This window comes from Sphaerodactylus townsendi, linkage group LG09 (assembly GCF_021028975.2).
Source record: "Sphaerodactylus townsendi isolate TG3544 linkage group LG09, MPM_Stown_v2.3, whole genome shotgun sequence".
Lineage (NCBI taxonomy): Eukaryota > Metazoa > Chordata > Lepidosauria > Squamata > Sphaerodactylidae > Sphaerodactylus > Sphaerodactylus townsendi.
The window spans coordinates 50,075,014-50,091,866 of NC_059433.1; the positions used below are offsets into that span (position 1 = coordinate 50,075,014).

Below are 16,853 nucleotides of genomic sequence, written 5' to 3' on the forward strand. Positions count from 1 at the left end.
ATAGATATTTCTGGTATAATATTATTTAAATTTCAGTAAAAATATTACAAAATGGTAGCAGACTATTATTGCTAATCTAAGCAGGTCCACTTAGAATCCTAAAGTCTATTGGAGTTAACTCCCAGGAAAGGGGTTCTATATTTGTACTCCATATGTATTTAGAAGCAAAACACAAAGTAAAGCCACCCTCCCCAAAGGCTCAGAATTATGACTTTTAATGTATTATGTATTGCCGTATTTGTATCATTGTATTTATATTTCTGTACACTGCCCAGAGCCCTTCGGGGGTGGGCAGTTCCCAAATCAAACAAACAAATAAATAATACAAACATTATAGACTTGATCCATAAACAACTACTCAAACCACTAAACAATTACTCATACCAAAGTAACTACTATCTTTTGATAATAGCTTAGGTTTTCTCAGAGTCATACTCTACATAACATGTATGCCTGTAAGTAAAACAAGAAAGAACCCTTTTAGTAGAATCTATTCAATACAATAAACGCTACCTGCTGAATTTGCATTGGAAAAGGTCCCAGCGAGTTTTCCATTATAATGGTTGGAACAGGAGCCCATCTTCGTTTACTTCTTCTAAGAACAATCTCCCCTTTTTCAGTGGCCTAATTTTTAGAAGACAACAATATCAGTACTACAATTTAATTATGCATGTTTGTTTATAGTTCCCATTTTTTCATATCTTCTATGGAATGGACTAGTAATTCTGTCAGCTTCTTCTAGAACTTACATCCCCATCCAAACATGAGGTGGTGGGAGGCAGCACCAGTGTAGTACCACCCTGCTGCCTACAAGAGGGCTTTTCAGCAGTGTGGAGAGCTCCGAAAAGGCCCCTCAACCCCCCCCTTCACTGTAAAGCCCCAGAGGGATTACAAGATGTTCACCACCAAAAGGGTTGCATGTCTGAAGGCCGAGGTGCTGTGCTCTTGGCCCTCAACCTTGGGAGGGAGATGACTAACATCAGCTCCGCTCCCAGGAATGCCTCCCCACATTGGCATTCGAGCAGGAAGCTGGCACAGCTCCATCACAGCCCAGACTTCTGGGTTCTGCAGTGGTGGGGCTGCATGACAGGTGGTTGCTGGAATGTCTGCCTCCTCCACCAGGGTTAATGCCCTGAGGAGGACAAACATGCTGGCACAAGGCTGCGCTGCTCCCTAGAGCCCTTTTGTCCCCCCTTTGGAGGGGTTGTTTTTTCAAGTATTTTAATGTATTTTTGTATACATCTTCTGGTGATATACTTTGAGCCACAGATCTATTAAAAACCCTAATGACACAATATAGAAGCTATGTGGCTGCTGTTGAAACCAGCAAACCCAACTTGCATTTCTTCTGCTCTCCCCCATAATGGCTGATATTACAAAGCACAGAATAGTGATGCTGTATGATGTGGAGTTTCCATGCTCCCAATTCATTTCATTAGACTGTGGTTTGCAGGAGTGGACGAATGCCAAATACAATGCATTAATATTCTGTGATACATTTCACTTTCCTAAATGTTATTGTGGAGAAAGGAAATCAGAAACTGTTGTTTTCAGTAAAAGTCATGTTTCCTGAAACATCTAGTTTTACTGTACAATGAATTGCTGAAACATGGTGCACTAAACACAATGAAATTAACTTGCACCATCACAGATTAAATACTTAAATTTGTGTGGGAATCAGGAAGATAATTATAATTGTTTAAAGCAGTGCACATGACATTAACAGTTTGCAAGATAAGGAACATACTTGAACTCTACTTTGCTCAAATACATCTTAATATCAATAAACATTCCTTACCTTTTTCAGATTGGATTGCAAAATGACGGGCACTTGCTTTTGTATTTTTTTTTGTGAGTCTGTAAGCAATATTGTAAAATTTCTGCCAGCAGAAGACAATGAAATAGCATTTGTTGAAAACAAAGAACCATCTTCTAGAACTCTGAAGTCAGGATCACTTGAAGTGATTAGGTCTGAAGTCCTGAGACACAGTTTCAGATTTACTGTAAGAAAAATTGTAAAAAAAGAAAAGGGAAATAGCAAACAAACCATCTTCAACAATGACTAATAATCATTTTTAACTTTTATCACCATGAAACAAAATTAAGGCCCCTTCCACACGTGCAGAATATTGAACATTCAATCCGTTTTCACAATTGTTTGAAAGTAGATTTTGATATTCCACACAGTTTCAAAGTGGATTGAAAGTGGATTGAAAGCGCATTATTCTGCATGTGCGGAAAGGGCCTGAGAGATTATACTTAAATGTTTGAAACTAGATACCAGGCCCGGAGCAAGGGGGAACTGCGCCTGGGGAAAGCGTGCACCCTACGTCCCCGCCATGCCCCCACTCGCCTCGGAATGCCCCATCATCCCCGCACCGGTGAGAGTCCAGTGCGTAGTGCACCTCCCACCCCCACGGCGCTATGCCACTGCAGGATACACACTTGCAGTCAGAGTAAAGTTAATATAGTACTAGTCCAGCACATCCATTGTGACGTCACACTGAAGTAGTTTTATTTAATTTATTTATTTATTTCCATTTATATCCCGCCCTGCCCAGTAGGGCTTAGGGCAGAAAACAATAGATAACCATAAAACAGTATAAAATACATGAAACCCAATAGTTTTGCCACTACTTAATAATTTATTCTTTTATGCCTAATAAAGGTTTTGGATTTGGATTTAATAATTTATTTGCCACTTTTGCCTAAACTTAACAATATATGAGGTAGAAGGGTACATCAGCTTTACATTTTTAATGTTTGCTAAAAATTCAGTAGTTAGCAAACTTGCTTCAAACTGTGATTTAAATCTAGCACCTAAATTTGAAGATCTAAGTAACAAACATCTACAGCCTATCCATTGACCATTCCTTACAGTACACTGTGCTTCAATTAGCATATTTCCAATGAGTGGGGGATAAAGGATGGCTCAAATCCTGTTTGACCATCCAATATATGAATGTTGTAAACCTTATTTATTTCACAAACTTAGCCCATTAGCACCAATCTGATAGACCCATGTTTCCTACCATCAAGATAAGCAGGTTAAAAATTCAGGCGAATAGCTATATCAGATAAACAATACATTTACACATTTATAAAAATTAAACCAAAAAATCCTATAACTGAGTAATAATTTTAACCTTCTCATGTGTAAAGTTGTTGGTGGGAGTTTTATTTTTTAGAACCACTGGAGAAAAAAACTACAACTTGCTGATATCCTCTGCATTTTGCAGTGTGATCCTAAGCAACTATAAATCTAAAGCTCCACAGTTCTTTCTGAAGCCAAGTGGTTTAAAAGAATTTAAATATTTTTAAAATGGCACTGCTACAGCAAAACTTGAAAATCTCACTGTAAATGCAACAACAGAAAGAAGATACTGATTACTTTAGCATGTTCTTTAGGGTTGCCAAACAGGTCTGGAAAGAACTATCCTGTTGCTTTAATAGAGGCTTAACATGTAAAAATGGTCCGCTGAAGCTTTCTATGCCATGGAGGTAAATCACCTTTTAAAATATATTCCATTAAACTTCTATTAAAGGTACATGACATTTAGTAGTTAGTTAGCAACTCTAATATTGTTGCAGTTTCTCACCTTTGCCAATTAATGCCCCTGCTTCTAGTTTGGAAGGCAGATTAAAGGTCACTTTCCTGCAAGCTTCGCAATATAAACTTAGTACCTGCGGGGGGGGGGGGGGGGGAGGGGAGAAGAATTAAAAATTACAATTTGAATTTTTTATATGTACAATAGTATGCTTAGAGGAACAAGCAAATATCAATATAGAAGCAAGCATCAGTGTTTCACCACTGGAATGTACTTATTTAAAACATTTTCTGCTGTCTTTCCACCCAAGTTAGGGTTCTCAAACGAGATCAAAGACATTAAAAACAGATTTAAACACACACACACACACACACACACACACACACAAGTGTGTTAAGTAACATCGTAGCTTCTGACTTGGTAACCCTATGAATTAATGACCTTCAAAACAGCTCATCATAAACAGCCTTGCTCAGAACTTGCAAACTGAGAGGTGTGGCTTCCTTGATTGAGTCAATCCAACAGGTTTATGTAGCAGTAGCAAAGGTTTATTGTACTGGCCATAGGCCTTCACAATCTTCTCATACCCTAAACAATACAATATGTCAAAACGAGGAAAAACAACAACAAACGTGTCTCAATAGCTAAAATCCTACACACATGTTAACAACTAAATAGGCTAAATATACCTAAGGTAAATTTTAAGCAAAGATAAAACAGACATTCATAACAGTAAAGTGATATAACATGCAGGTCACTTAGCAATATTTAATCTAATTTTCCTTGCAGCACATGTGAATAGTGCAACTCAGAAACATATAGATCAGTATCTGACAATAAAAAAATCAAAATTTTAGCATTCACAGTATCTGCAGTGATTGGCAAGTTTCTTAGTAAATTTAGTTCTTGGTTCTTCATAAAGAGGCCACTCCAAGACATAATGGCTTCTCAGCCTTTTGGCTAAGATCATGTTCTTGTCAGAGGCTTATGTAAAACTAGCAGCAAAGCCCATTGTCGGGGAGATGCAATGGGCCCTAGCAAAGGGTCAAAGAAGAAGCATCTCATCCTGCAATGGGCTTTACTGGAGCTGTAGCAGCCCCCTCCCCATCCTTTCTTGGTGTGGCTTGGGGTAGGTAGGAAGGTGAGGCTACGGAGAGGGTTCAGAGGAGTGGCTTCAATGGGGGGAGGGCAGCAAGGTGAGGGCTGGTGTGGGTGGAGGGTTGAAAGCTGTGGCTAGGGGTGGGGGAGGACAGCAAGGTGAGTGATTGGGGAAAGTTGAAAGGTGTGGCCAGAGGTGAGGGAGTACGGCAAGGTAAGTGTTGGGATGGAGAGATTTGAAAGGTGTGGCTAGGGGTGGGCAGGAAGGTGTTTTACAGTGGGGGGAGGGTTGAAAGGTGTGGCTAAGGGCAGGGGAAGGGCAGCAAGGCGAGTTTTGGTTTTAAATATTAACATTATACCTAAAAGAATCTTTATTAGAAAACTGTAATCAAAATCTAGTTGTCCTGACCAGTCGTTTAAATCAAATCTCTCCTGTAGTATTTATTCCTTATTACTATGCATGGGTGTGGAAGCTGGACATGAAGAAAGTGGGCAAATCTAGTCTGACTAGAGATTTAAACAGTAATTGAAATCGATGTGACTTAAATCCATCCTGAAATCAACAATCATTTTACTTGTGTGAGAAATTAATGCAATAGTTTTACAATTGTTGCAGCCTATGATGTCTCCTTTTCTAGAAATTGAAGGTAAATTGAGATTTTCCAGTCTGTGAGCCATTGTTTTGTTTTCCACATTTGTTGGCATACTTTTGTTAAGATTTTGAGGATTCCATCAAATACCTCATCTACACCTGGTGATTTGTTTCTCCCAACTGCTTTCAATGCAGCTTTCACTTCACTTTTTAAAACTGACGGTTCTACAAACAAAGATTCTTCTTGGAAGAAATCTATCATCCTTTCATCTTTTCTGTATAGTTCTCAGTGCGTTATTCCCATCTTTTTAAAATTTTGTCCTGTTCAATTAATGTATTTCCAAATTGATCTTTCAGCATGCCTAACCATGCTTTAAATTACCCTTTGATGGGAACAATATAACAGTTAAAAACAATTAAACAAAGCACATAAACACATAACAGGAATGAGGGCAATAATCAAATAGAACAGGCTAAATCTTCACCCTTTGGCAGAAGACAATGATTGACAGACGAATCTCCCTGAAAAGAAATTCCATAAAGTTGCTGCATAAGAAATATTAGAGATGCTTATAATGTAACAGTATCTAAGCCAGTTTGTACAAGATTGGGTTTCAAGCAGCCTTTAAACCTTCGGTACAGTTTATACTTCAAATTTCCTTTTTTAAGCAAACCAGGTACGAGTAGTTCCCACAGTCACACAGAGTTCCCACAGTCACCCATTTTAAAAAAAGTATGAAGAAAGCATTCCAAGTAATATCCACCCAGAAATAAACCTTGGGTCATATTATGTTGTACCCCACCTTTCTATTAAGCTAATGGCAGCACTCTCTCCTGCTAGCAAAAGAGCCTCTTTCATCAGAAAAAGCCTTCTTATATTGAATTCAGGTTCCTCCATTAGCTAAGCGGAATGGTAAGAGGCAATGTGTGATGTGGATCAGGTGGTAGGACTTAGGGGAAAAAACCTGACCAGCAGTGTCAAAATACAATCACACAAAGTACAGCTATTTAATATGGAGGGGAACAGCAAATCCCACACAATGGTGGTATCTCCCCTTATGCAAATACAAATATGAACCCCTTAAATGGATCTCTACGTTATAAAAGCAACATCACAGCTATTTGCTTTGCAGTGGGGTCTCCCTATTGTTTTTTGTCCTCACCGGATTACCTTGCTGCAAAGTGCCCTGAGTAGAGCTGAGTCAATCCACCATTTTCCTGCCCACTGCTTCCTTGTTCTTTTCTCTTTTGGGGGAGGGTCTAGCATTAATTCTCTAGATTAGGGGTTCCCAGCCTGAGTGTTTTGGGGTACATGAAATAAATTATGTAACAGGTTTGCTAATATGGAGGTACAATTTTAGGGAAATGGGTTGATAAGGGAAAAGAGATTGGGAACCACTGCACTAGATCATTCAAGTTTTATGTCAGTTTCAAAGTCTATCACTCCAGCAATAGATTCCACCATGATTTTTTTAATCAGCCTTTTCTATCTCAGATGAACGGGAGAAACTGTTGCTTTGTCAATGGGTGAAAGTGGGGAGAGTGAGAAAACCCAAAGAAAGCAAAACACATTCTGATCCCCTTCATTTTCCCTGCTAAGGGGAAGTCACAGTTTCAGAGGTTTCAAAAACTGCAGGGACAATCTGATTTGAAGCATGGTGAGGTTGGGGGGGTGGGGGGTGGGACATGTGCACAACTGAAATCTGACCTCAAGGGAATGTACATTTAGTGTGGGGCAGATTACAAGCACATAAAGGCCTATGTCTTTTTGGTGATTTTCACTCCAAAAAGATTATTTTCCTGGCTCCAGACCTCATCACCTGAGGGTTACAGGAGGTTTTTAAATCACTACATTAAATTCCTACATGCTTCCCAGCAAGCTGAGTTGCCAAACTAGCTAGCCTTTAGTTCAAGTGCATCCAGAAACCCAACAAATAAAACAGGGCAACTCTCAAACATGTTCTTTGTGGAAATGATACCAAAAAAGTAAGATTTGAAGATAAATAAAACTAAACTAAACCAAGCAACAAATTCTAAGAGAATTATGCAGCCAATATCAGTAATTCATTTGGGAATGACCTGCCATAGTTCTGTGCTTCTGGATGTACAATGTTCCACAGTTTTGGGGTTTGTAGCCATAGGTAAAATCTGCCGTATAATGTCTGGGGAATGAACAATACTGCTGGTACTGTTAAGAACATAAAAGATGACCTGCTGGACCATAGTCCAGTATTTCATTTCATACACTGGACAACCAGTTGTCCCAGGAGGCCAATAAACAGGACATAGAGGCTAAGGTCTTCCAGTGATGTCCCCTTCTAGCAATTCATTTATAAGTTTACTCTGCACTCACTTGACTATTGACTGTTGATAGACTAATCTCCATAAATTCATCTAATCCTTTTTTAAGCCATTTATACTAGTGAATATTACAGTCCTGTGGTGCTCTTGGTCAGCCTCAAAGGTAGGTTTCCACATGTGGTGCTGGGAGATTACAGCTTCACCTCTTGGCTTCTGGGTCATTCAAGGTTCCATCTTGTCCTTCACGTTTTTCAGCATCTATATAAAGCCATGAAAGACATTTTCCAGAGATCTGGGCTGAGATGTCACTATTATAAGAATGACACTTAGCTCTATCTATCTTGAGTTTCCAACCTATCCCTGAGAGGCTACAGAAACTGTTAATATGCCTGGAGACAACTTTGGAATATACGAGGGCTAACAAATTAAAACAAACCTGACAAAACAGAGGTGCTTCTGATAGGGCAAATGTGGTGACTGATAGGAATTGTAGTTCATGAACATCTGGAGAGCCGCAGGTTGCAGACCCCTGCTTTAAACACTGCTTTCTACCATATGAACCTACCTACCCATTCTGGTCAACTTTGGAGGCCTTGCTTCAGGTGTCCCCTCCCCAAACCATCTGAGGACCACAACCTGAGAAAGGGCCTTCTTGGATAGGGTTCAAAAACTTTGGAACTCTCTCCCCAGGGAGATTAATATGTATCTTTCTATCATTGTGTTCCACCAGTGGGTAAATATTTCTTGCTTCATTTGGCATACTGCAAATAACTGTTATTGGTCTCCTGCCTGGTTTTGGTGTTATGTGTGTTTATTACATTATTTTATATATTATTTAAATGCTGTTTTAATGTGCAAATGTTTTAACATTTTTCCATTCGCTGCCTTGGAGACCCTATCTGGGTGGAAAATAACCGTACAAATGTTTAAAAATAAATAAGTATATCTGCTGACAGTGAATTTCATAATTTAATTTCTATTAAATGAAAAAAAAACTTTTTTTCAATCCTGAATTTATTATCCATCAAGTTCAATGGGTACCCCTAAATCCCAGTACTATAGATAGAAAGTTCTCTCTTCCCACTTTCTAGACTTCAGACATAAAGCTGCTGTCATGCTCCCATATCTTTTTCCTAAATTGAGAACTGTTTAGCCTTTCTTCAAAAGAGAGGTGCTCTAATCCCTTAATCATTTTTGTTGTTCTCTTTTGTGCTTCTTCCAGCTCCTTTTTGAGATATGATGATCAGAAATGCACACAGTACTATATTCCAAATGAGGCCTCATCATAAATCTGCACAGGGCATTATAATACTAGCCATTTTATTTTCTGCTCCATTCCAGTGTGGTGTAGTGGTTAAGAGTGATAGATTCTAATATGGAGAATGAGGTTTGATTCCTCAGTCCTCCACATGAGCAGCAGACCCTTATCTGGTGAACTGGATTTGTTTTTTGTTCCTACACATGAAGCCTGCTAGTTGACCTTGTGTTACTCACAGTTCCTTGAAACTCTCTCAGTGCCACCTACCTCACAAGGTGTTTGTTGTACGGCGAAGAAGGGAAAGGAGTTTGTAAGCCACCTTGAATCTCCTTACAGGAGAGAAAGGCGGGGCATAAATCCAAACTCTTCAACTCTTATTCTAATAATCCCCAGCATGGAGTTTGCCTTTTCCACCCCTGCTGCATACTGAGTTGACATTTTCATTGAATAATCCTCTGCAGTCCCATAAAGAAATCACTCATAGAACATTTAGTGTGTGTGTAAAATTCATCTATAACTGGTTTGTGAGCAGTAGGAATGCAAGTTGCTTCTCTATTGCCAACCATAAAAACTCAGACTGTGATCTGCTAAAGTTTTTTTTAATCTGGCCTTATTTTATTCAGAAGTTCACACAGTCTTATTCTGCGAAAATTGATAATAATTTAATACAGTCCACTGTTATATATGACCATAAGCCAGATGTAGCAGTTTTAATAAAGTCATCTGTAAATAGGAAATTGTGGACTGCAGAAGGCAGTGATACAACAATGCATTAAGTTTTACAGAATAGTCATATCATGAATACTGCCTTGAGGAACAAAATTATGTCTTTCAAGTACACTTTATGCTGTATTTTATATTTTCCCATTGGACAAGAGAATATTGACAGACCAGTTTCAGAAAAATTAAGTGTTATAAAGTTGAAAGAAAACTTGACCTTGCATCCCATAGAATGGCTGCCCTGTACCCTCCAGCTGAGTATTTAATATACCCTGGTACTCAACCACATCAGTCAGGATAGAGTAGGACAGCACAGATCACTTGATACCCAACATCTACAGTATGCCCGCATTCTGGGATTCCACAGGGCTTTCACAGCTTGAAACACAAAGTGAGTTCATTTAAACCTTCTCTGTACCAATTAAAAATATTCAAAGGAACTAGATATTACAATGACTGGTGGGGAACTGAAGCAGATTAATAGCATTCAGTCGTCAAGAAATTATAAGATTTTTTTTAAAAAATCACTGGGCTTCTAATTAATTCCTGCGGCTGATATGATTCATTTAACGATAGTTTTTAATTCAAATATACAGTAAATAACCTAAGAACATAAAAATCTGAACATGAAAGAACCCCAGTTATGCAAAGGCATAACATCTCCAAACTGAGGTGAGAAGAAGGGGTGGGTTTTGCAGTGGCCATGCAAAGGGACAGCAGACCACCTTTACACTGCTTCCCTATAGTGCAGCATCACAGGTATGGAACGGGAAGGCTATATATGGGTCAGTGGTCACTAGCCCCTCTTGACCAAAAAACTTGTATTTTTGTATAGTCCACTGAACCAGGATTATTATTGTGAAGTAGCGAAGTTTAAAACTGCAAGGATGGATACATGCATCAGGAATAGGTTTGGGATTACAGCTGTGGCAATAAATTTACCATGTGTAATTTGATGAAAATATGCCAGGCAAAGCAGCAGCCACAATTAAAACTAACCCAATTGAAACAAATACAGAGTAGTCTCATGGAAATCTATCCAACTGAATTCCAGAATAAAAGATTTCAGGCATGCACCACAGTTGCATAATTGTTCACTATTTTAAGAAAGCACTGATTGTAAGGAAGTAATAGGCCCCACGAGAATGTTGTATTACTGGTAATAATAACAGTGCTTTTTATACTCAAAGCAGTTAAGCACATATTACAACCCTTCAATACCCGTGAGTCTCTGGAGTTTAAGTGTCCCAATTCTAGTTCCCTACGTTAATCCAGAAAAAGGCAGTAACTTATAAGTGCTGTCTTTCTGAAGCCACTTCAGTGAACAACATGACAATACATAATTACAAGAATTTCTGACTGTTAGTATTTGGCCTCACTAAAAAGAAGGGGGAGGGATACGTTCACAAATCCTTTGATTTTGAATCTGAAGTATGCTTATACCCTGATTGTAACGAGTTTATCTGAAAATAAAAGACACAGATTTCAGTGAAACATATTTGTGAACTATTTCATATAAAGGTTATGAGCTTCTCTAGACCATGCTGATTATTTGAAATCATTAAGATGAATTGTGAAGTAAGGCATATAAGTGTTGAAGTTATTCACTAGCCATCATGGGGCAGGGCGGGGGCAGCACAGAAAAAAACACCTTGTTACTGTTGCATGACTACAATGCCAAACACCTCAAGTAGCAGTTAAGAAGAAAAAGACCTCAAAGTATATCTATAAAATAAAGGTATGGTTGATCATTCTGGAAACCAAATTGCTTGGTGTTTTTTGTCTTAAAAAGCAGTTGAAGGAAGCACAACTACAACTTTCTCCATAAAGCATCAGATGCTGGATCCCATAGAAAGCATGAAGACTAGGTTTCCCTAGTCTTGTTGCCAAGTAGATAAGCCTGGCTTTAATGTATCAAATAAATAAATCAGGAAAGTTCATTAAAAGTTAGAAACATCTGTCATAAAGTTACTTTTTTATGAAAATTAGTCAAAATATTACATATTTGTGTTTTAAATTAACAGCAAAAAAATATCCTGGCAGTTCAATTGGACAGAATAGTCTTCATGTCTGTAATGTAGTAAATTAAATCTACCTTTATGTCAGTAAGATTGTAGAGTTGTCAACAAAGTAACTTTTAATTAATCACTTATTTGCTTAAAATTAGAAACATTGTATAATCCTAAACAGAGTTACACCCTTCCATAGATTTAGAAGGGTGTAACTATGTTGAGGATTGCACTGTAAGAACATCAAAGACCTCAAGGCCAAATAAAACCATTTGAATAACATCACCGCTTGATGCTGTATAAACTGAACTCTGGCCCTGAGTTTGATGCAGGAATGTACCAACAAAAATAGCAGCTACAAATGTATGAAGAAACTGGCATGTTTTATTAAGGATAGCCAGTTGTTCATAATCAGCTATGAAATACAGCTTCAGCAAAATCCACCAGATCACTGTCAGGCTTCAGCCATTTCATTATCATTTTCATTATCTAGAGATCTGTTGTTATCTTGATAGGGCAGGTTAGGGATGGATAGTAGATGTAACATTCATGAACAGAAAAATTATTACTCATGTATTACACATTAAAAGCAACTAAACAACTTACTGCAGGGAAAAGAAATGTGATAAGATTTGTAAGCCTTATTTCATCTAATAATTTGAGGTTTTGAAAAATAAGATTCATTTCTTAACATAGGCCCCTTCTGCACACGCAAAATAATGCGTTTTCAAACCACTTTCACAACTGTTTGCAAGTGGATTTTGCCATTCCGCACAGCTTCAAAGAGCATTGAAAGTAGTTTGAAAGTGCATTATTCTGCATGTGCGGAATGAGCCATAGAAATGATCTGAAACCCTCTGGAAGTAAATGGGTGTATAATAGCAAGAGTGTCACTGAAAGGATTGGGAACTCAAATTTCAAGTACATTGCCCAGGTCCCATTGCCCAATTGCCCCTTTCTAAGGATCAACAAAAGAATGTAAATTGAGTAAGATATTATATTTCCATTAATATAAAATATATTTCTAAACCCCTCCTTCCTTCATTGGTACTACCTTATTACCCGATTTGATTAACATTTCCCCATTACCTTCTTTGTCTTAATAAAGAACATGGATATGAATCGCCTTTGACAAAAACAGTTTTTAAGGTACTTAAATACTTTATTTCAGGTGCCTGTCTGCTTCATACTTTATTTCAGTTGCTTGTCTGCTTCACAGTCCGATACATCACATATGAAACTCCTGTCCAATACTGCATGTATTCAAACCTTATCGCTTTACCAAACCTTCAGCTACAGGAGCCAGGCTCAAAGATCAACAACCGGACACTTTCAGGCCAAAGTAGAAGAACGTAAGAAAAACAGAGACTGCTCTTCTCTCTACAGATTCGCCTTGCGCCACCGCAAGTTTCATTTCGTCCGAGCAAACCACATTGAGGGCTGTGAATGGGAATGCAGCCACACCAGCCGACAATCTCGCCGATAGAACATGTTGCCAAGTACAAAACTACCCACTTCGATTCCAAAGCGTGCAGGGGGGCTGCCTATTGCGGCTGAAACTGATACGTCCCACATTAGAACCGCCACTTTATTTCCAACAGCATTCTCTATTTTGTCCAGCACCATAAAACCGAACACATTCCTTCTTTGGACCCGGGCAACTTTAAAGGTGCAGCCCTGAACAAGCAAGCAGAAGCGCCGGTGGGACTCACGAGTGACCAGCCCGAGGGTCGTCTGGCCATTCCACAGGCTGTCTTTTAAATACAAACAGCCATATTTTTTTTCATTGCCAGAACTGGGGCGGGGGAGAGGGGCATTAAACCAGTTATTTCTGGGGATTTGGTCCCCTTGGGGAATTTAAGCGTGTGTGGGGTGAGGATTTCTATGAACTCTTCGAACAGTCTGCCAAGGGCGACTACTTCAAAGGCACCCGCATTCTCAGCCTATGCCTCGAGTGCAGGAGTCCGAAAAGAAAACCCATCCCCGGGCTCTTTGCAGCAGCCCCGCCACGGAAGACGACGCAGAGCCCTTGTGGGCAAACGCTCGCCCCTACTTAGACCAGAACTTGCCGCACACACCAAAATTCCGTCGGCTGTGAAACACGCCTCGATTTGTCTCTCGTAGTACTGTCCCTTCTCCCCCTCGCTCGCGCGCTCCGCTCCAGAAGGCGCGCGTTCCCATTCCCACGATCCTACTCACCAGGAGACTGATAGCAAGTTGGAGGCAGGCGGCTCTAGACGAAGAACCGCCGAGCCTTGCTGCTGCTAGAGGAGCCATGTCCTGGCTGGAGAGGGCTTGGTGGTGAAAAGAATAGGGCGGACGAGGGTTAACAAGGCGCGCGCACAAAGGGGCCAGGTAAGTCAGAGGGGGTGGCGCTGGCTGGGCGGGAGGACGTGACTTTCTTTCCTCGCTCCTTCTCCCGCTGTTCAGGCGCCGGCTGCCTCCTCCCCTCCACAGGCTCACAGAAAGGGCGGGGCCACACCGAGGGAGGAGAGTCTCCTGCGGCGGCTCTTCAGAGCGGACTTTTTAATTAGAGTTCTCCTTCCCACTTTTCCCTTTCTTTCTGCTTGGCAAGGGAGTGGCCCCAACCCCGCCCTGCGCGAGGCGGATAAGAGACGCGGAGGGGATTACACGCCCTTCCCAGCTGCCTCGCCACTGACTGTACAGCGAGGGACAGAGACGTTCACACGGGCGCGGCCAAGGTGGGAGGTGACAAGCGCCAGGAAAGGCGGTCTCTACCTCCGCCTGCAATGTACCTTTGTCGTGCAGGGTAGGACAGCGCCCTGGCAACTGTGCGCCGCCCCAACAGAGCCCTCCTACCGCGTGAGCTTGGATTGATTCTTCCTCCCGCGCCCAAGAGGTTTTGTTTGGCTTTGTTCTCCTTACTAACAGGGAACAGAAGTGTAGGTGCCTGATCAGGTTTTCTTTTCTTAGAAATAATTTTTTTCACTTTTCTTCGTCTTCTCTCACGCCCCTCCCCACCCCCAAGAAAACTCTAGACCTGGCCTTCCAAAGTACCTGTTTCCTCCTTAAGTTGTCCTGTAAGTATACAGTGAACTTAAGGCTGTAGTGGTTGGCTTATTATAGTATCGTTTTTGGCATTTTGGTTTTTGGAGTGTATTGATGCATCGTGCTGATGACAATGTCCTCAAATGTGTAGATCTAAAAAAGTGCAAACTGGAAAGTATAGAAATGCACATTTTGAAAAACAAAAACAAAAACATTCAGCATATTGAAGAAAAAACAGTAGATGCCAAATCTGATTGAACTTTATGGAGTGTCTAGTTGTTTTCCAAACATGCCCCACTCCCCAATCTGTCATTATATCACATGTGAACTGCTTAACCACAGGCCACATCAAAAAGCAAAAATTCAACTCTCCATATTGCTGCTGTGGTGCCAAAAACTTGCATTGGTAAGAACTGTTTTTCATTTTTACTCCAGAGATTCACCAGCAAATCATCTCCATCACAACTATGCCCATGGACTGCAACAGGAAAAAAGACATAGTGCTCTGTGGCACCATCTTGGTGCAAAAATTTCACTTACAAATATGCAACCTCATATAATGTCTTCAGCCTTTCCTAGGACCACTTTAATGCTTAAGAAGTAGCAGAGGATCTGCTAGGCTGCAAGCATATGATAGGAAGGGACACAACATCATATGAAAGTAAAAGGAAAATCCAGACCTCTCATTTCCGCAATGGGGAGTGAATTGCCAGGACAAGTGCATGAAGACCTTAAAAGGGCTCTGGCAGGGATGTCCGGCTGTAGAAAGAGATAGGAGACAAGGGTTTCCTGTGGCAGGGGAAAATGGGAGGAAATGGGAAAGGCATGCCCAGTCTCTCTTCCAGTTCTTCCAGCAGCCTCTGGATTCCTGCTGTGAACTTGAGAACCCAAAGATTTTTGCCCTTCAAGTTTAGCCCAAAAAACAATTGGGTGGCTGTTGCTGCTACTGAGTCACAACAGCTGGAGGAGATGCAGCCAAAGCTGTAACTTTCTGCCCACTTACCTCAGGCTGATTCCGCATGGGCCAAAAACAGCAGTGTGAAAACGGTGTGAAAACAGTATAAACCCTTTTACACCGTTTCAAACCCTTTTACACCATTTTCACACCGCTTTCACACTGCTGTTTTTGGCCCATGCGGAATCAGCCTCAGTTATTTCTACAGGCAGTGCGTCCACCACAGTTTCATTGAAGAAAGCCTTGCAAGGCCTCTTCGTTGCACCATCCCAGACAGAGGGACATTGGTGGAAGGCTGTTGTGGGGTAGACCTCTGCTCTGATGGGGAGAAAGGTGCAGCCCTACCTCTCCCCTGTGCCCTACTATTCTTCTGCCTAGTCTTTCCCCAGGGCCCCAGAGTATGCTAATTCTGAATTTCTATCCCCTGGATTGCTTCAACAAAGTAAGTTACCTTTTATATGTAGTTATATTGTGCTTTGAGTCTGAGCACCAACTAATTTGCTTGTGAATCTGACTCGGTTCTTTGAGTTTTTCTGTCTACCTGTCCTAGGTTTTTTTGGAGGAGGGGAAGCCTAACCAAGGACTATTTTGTTGAGAACACTGAACTGTAAGGTGATATTTATTTTGTGTTTTTAGAAATCTCTACCCGTCATATACAGTTAATGCTAATAAAGAGCTATCAAGGTATAATTGACTTATAGCAATCCCTCAAAGGATTTTCGTGACCATCCTCTCTGTCTTCCTTGGTGTTCTCCCATCCAAATACTATCCATGACTGATCCTGCCTAGCAGCCTAGCTCTTGCAGGCTTGGGCTTGTCTGGACTATTCAGGTTTTTCACCACAGTTAGCTTGTATTAAAACCTAGCCATAAATTTTATTCAGAACCTACTGCAACAATTAAATTTTTAGTAGCTATCAAAAATACTAAAACAAATACCCCAACAAAATCACTTCCTTAAAAAAGCAACAGAAAAGTATCTTTAAAACAACTACAGGAGAACAACTGTAAAACTAGAACCAGAAGACTGCCCCCCAAAAACTTTTTAATACAGCAACAACTTTGAAAATCTTCTCCACTAAAGCACAAGCCCTTTAAAAATTAAAAATGTTTTAGTAACAGGAAAAAATGTAAAGCAGTTAAAAATCTATAACAAGGCAGAACAAACTCAACAAAAAAAGCATATGCCTTTAAAACACAGTTAAAAACATGACAAAACGAAACCAAGATGTGATGGACAGAAAGCTGTCCTGCCCCTGAAGGGAAAAACATCCACTCAGCTGAACTTATGGTAATGCTGCTCAAAAATCCAATCACCTTTCAGAGGGGAGATGAAATGCTGGAGGGAAGCACAGAGAAAAAGA

The 16,853-nt window shown here is 40.4% G+C and overlaps 1 protein-coding gene across 2 annotated transcripts in view; it reads right to left on the reverse strand.

Moving 5' to 3' along the window:
* LOC125439050 (desmocollin-1-like) overlaps positions 1-14,041 on the reverse strand; it is a 35,227-nt gene extending 21,186 nt beyond the window's left edge. The window contains exons 1-4 of one of the 2 annotated variants that reach the window (XM_048507918.1): positions 13,726-14,039; positions 3,600-3,684; positions 1,799-2,001; positions 514-624 (exon numbers count right to left, since the gene is read on the reverse strand). In XM_048507918.1, coding sequence (XP_048363875.1) covers positions 514-624; positions 1,799-2,001; positions 3,600-3,684; positions 13,726-13,803 — 477 coding nt within the window. In that variant the 5' untranslated portion in view covers positions 13,804-14,039. Of the gene's footprint in view, positions 1-513; positions 625-1,798; positions 2,002-3,599; positions 3,685-13,725 lie in introns of both variants that reach the window. The other variant, XM_048507919.1, reaches the window with a different exon arrangement.
* Positions 14,042-16,853: the final 2,812 nt, after the last annotated feature.